At 41.0% G+C, this 2,989-nt stretch overlaps 1 protein-coding gene across 1 annotated transcript; it reads right to left on the bottom strand.

The window, feature by feature from the left end:
* Positions 1–580: 580 nt before the first annotated feature.
* LOC122077942 (protein ACCELERATED CELL DEATH 6-like) lies at positions 581–2,982 on the bottom strand. The gene is made up of 3 exons (XM_042643830.1): positions 2,843–2,982; positions 1,951–2,513; positions 581–928 (listed from the first exon to the last, which is right to left on the bottom strand). Exons 1-3 carry the CDS (start codon positions 2,946–2,948, stop codon positions 581–583), a joined length of 1,017 nt encoding a protein of 338 aa, XP_042499764.1. The 5' UTR covers positions 2,949–2,982.
* Positions 2,983–2,989: the final 7 nt, after the last annotated feature.

Here is a 2,989-nt window from a genome sequence, read left to right as displayed (position 1 = left end):
AGTGCTTTTTTTTTTTTAATCCATAGGACACATGGCAAAAACAGGGTCAATCAATGTTAGCCCAACCTTAGCAAGAATCAGGGTCAACTCAACCCAATTATGATCAATGAAGGCCGGGTTCTGTTGGCATGAGCCTGATAGGGTTGGGCCTAGGCATGAACCTAACATGATTGAATTAGGCCTGGGATGAATTTTGGGAACCTAGAATTCGACTAAGGTTTTAAGAAATCCGACCGTGTTTCACCCCTAATAGATGACATTAATTAGGTAGAAAAACAAAATGGGCAAGAAAATTGAAGTCCGTCTCATACCTGTCCATCCAATCAATGAAAGAAAATAGCCCACGCATAATAATCAGCCCAGCATGTAATGTGTGTGGCAAGAGTAAACAAATGGCGACACAAAAGTAGAAGATGCCGCAGATGTAACAAACAGACACAGCCAGAATATGGGAACTTCGTAACACCACGTACGTCCCTGCCATGAAAGCTTCTACCATTTCTAGGCAAGCGAACATTACGAGTCCAGCTCTCATTGTAGGAAAAACAACAAAACCCTCAAATTGTGGATACAGTTTTGACTAGAAGTGTGAAAAAATAGCAGCAACGGCCGATGCCATAGATAGAGTGTTTAATATAACAAACCCTTGGAAAGCAGCATTTGTGGTTAAAGTTGCAGTGCCACTACCATCGTTGTTGTAACCCCCAGGCATTGTGAAACCAGCGGCGAAGGTGACTGTGGCTACTAGAGTTGCTACCAGTAGATGTGTTTCATCTCTTTGTTTGTCGTGTTCAGTCTCTTTAGATTCTTTTTCTCCTTCGATTTTTTCATCGTCAGGTTTCTGGTTTTCTTCATAAACAAGTTTCCTCCTAAGTTTTGGAGTACTTAGGCCCTTCCAATATTTCTCTAAGGGGGCCCAGAAAAGACCCTTATTTTTTTTTGAAACATTAAAAGGAAATTATTGTCAGATATCAATTATGTAATTTTTTTGGGAAAATGTTCTATGATCGAGAGAGTGGCCTACATTAGTGTTCCTTATGTCTATCTCTCTCATCCCCCAAATAAGAGGTAGGTACATAGAAATGTTATTTCATAAGAATTGAAGAGAGAGAGAGACAAATGGGAATATGCAATGACCACCGTGCCCCTATATATATATATATAGCACTGGGGCCGGTCTTAGACAAAAAAACACTTTTCTTTTTTTAATGATAGGAAATATGGGACTCATATCGCATTCCTAGTTCAACGTCTCCTCACCCCCTATTCTACCGCCCTCATGGTGCCACCCACTCATGCTCCCTCACTTCCAGAGTTCGAATCCACTGCTCATATGATCACCTAGTTGTGCAAGTCAGTATCCAACATCTGTTTCACTTTCTGTCATTACAAGGGTGAAGATGGGTATATTTTGAGACAAATAAGACATGTGTTAGATGTTGATATGTACAATCAGATGATCTACGAGCAGCTAATCTTTTCTCCTACCTCCCTTCAAAACCCCCTACAATTTGGGGCGGAGTAAGTATCGAGCCCGAATCTTCTTCTGAATCATGACCTTCTACAGCAATCTAGCACAGAGAGGATTTGGATCTAACTCGGGCTATCAGTGAGCCATGGTACACGGAGGGTAAGTGCTTCACTCACTCTCGAGTACGCACAGTTGATCGGGATTCGGGACTTAAATTTATGTGAGAGGGCGAAATGTGAACAAATCAGGTTCACGAATGATAAATGTTCTCGTGCATTTCTGATCCATGGATATAGAATCTATTAAATGAAAAGAAAGAAAATTTATTCTATATCCACAGACTAGGAGGTTCCCGTATATTCTCGTACGCTCTTTTAGGAAACACCTCCAGAGGCTCCGAGTTGACACTTGCTCGAAGTAATAATAGATGTGATCAGAGGGCTTGGGAAACACCTCCAGAGGAGGATAGTGATTGTTACCTGGAATGTTGGATCTTTGTTGGTGTCCAATTCAATGAGATCGAGTGGCGTGAAGCAATCGTTGTTGATAGCCAATTTATCCACAACGCTGGATCTTAAGAAAACGTCCACTGACATAATATTCCCAGACTTGACAGCAACATGTAAAGGCGTGTTTCCCTCATTGTCTCCCTCATTAGCCATTCCCTTGAGTAGCTCATTGTCACCACTAATTAGAACTCTGCGTAGTACACTGATTGCACCACCTGAACTGCAGCCAGCTGCAAAATGGAGAGCATTCCAGCCATTGCGATCAACATGTTCAAAGCAATCTGGGCAATGTTCGAAGAACATGTTAAATATTCTTAGCTCGTCTCTTTCAGCTGCGAGGTGAACTGGTAAGATCCCACCCTTATCCTTTTTATAAGCTACATATATATCTTTCTTTATTAACATCTTAGCAATGCCCGGAGAAGCCCATAATGCAGCAAAATGGAGTGCTGTCCGCTCATCATTGTCTGCTTTTCTGATCATATCTCGTGTTTTGTCCTCCCGCATTTTCTTCAGTAATATTCTTACGATACCTGACAAAGGTGGATAGATAGATAGATAGATTGGTTTTTTTTTTTTTTTTTTTTTGGTAAATAAAAATGGTGCTTCATGATAGTTATCATAATCGCAAGACAAGCTCTCGTACGACAGACAACACTTTCGCAGAACTAATGGGCTATAGTAGGCATACCAAAACTCGAGCCCACAACTAACCAACTCGAGCGGTGATGGGTTGAGGGCATTTTCACCACTACTATTTTTTAATATTAGGCTGTTTTCAAAAACGTTTGTATTATATTATTCATTATTCTATATAATTTACTTACTGATCTTAAGGAAAAAAAAAAATTCATCAACTTACCTTCATGGCCACCAAATATAGCAGCATGCAAAGCTGTCCTACCGTAGGGGCCACCATATGCGGAGGAGGGACAAGCTTTCAAGATCTGTAACGCAAAGTCATACATCCTTCCTCAGCAGCCATGTATAGTGGTGTTTCACCCGCGGT

The sequence above is a fragment of the Macadamia integrifolia genome, chromosome 5 (assembly GCF_013358625.1).
Source record: "Macadamia integrifolia cultivar HAES 741 chromosome 5, SCU_Mint_v3, whole genome shotgun sequence".
NCBI classification, from domain to species: domain Eukaryota; kingdom Viridiplantae; phylum Streptophyta; class Magnoliopsida; order Proteales; family Proteaceae; genus Macadamia; species Macadamia integrifolia.
Note: the sequence above shows the minus strand (reverse complement) of the source record. Positions and strands in the feature narration are given on the sequence as shown.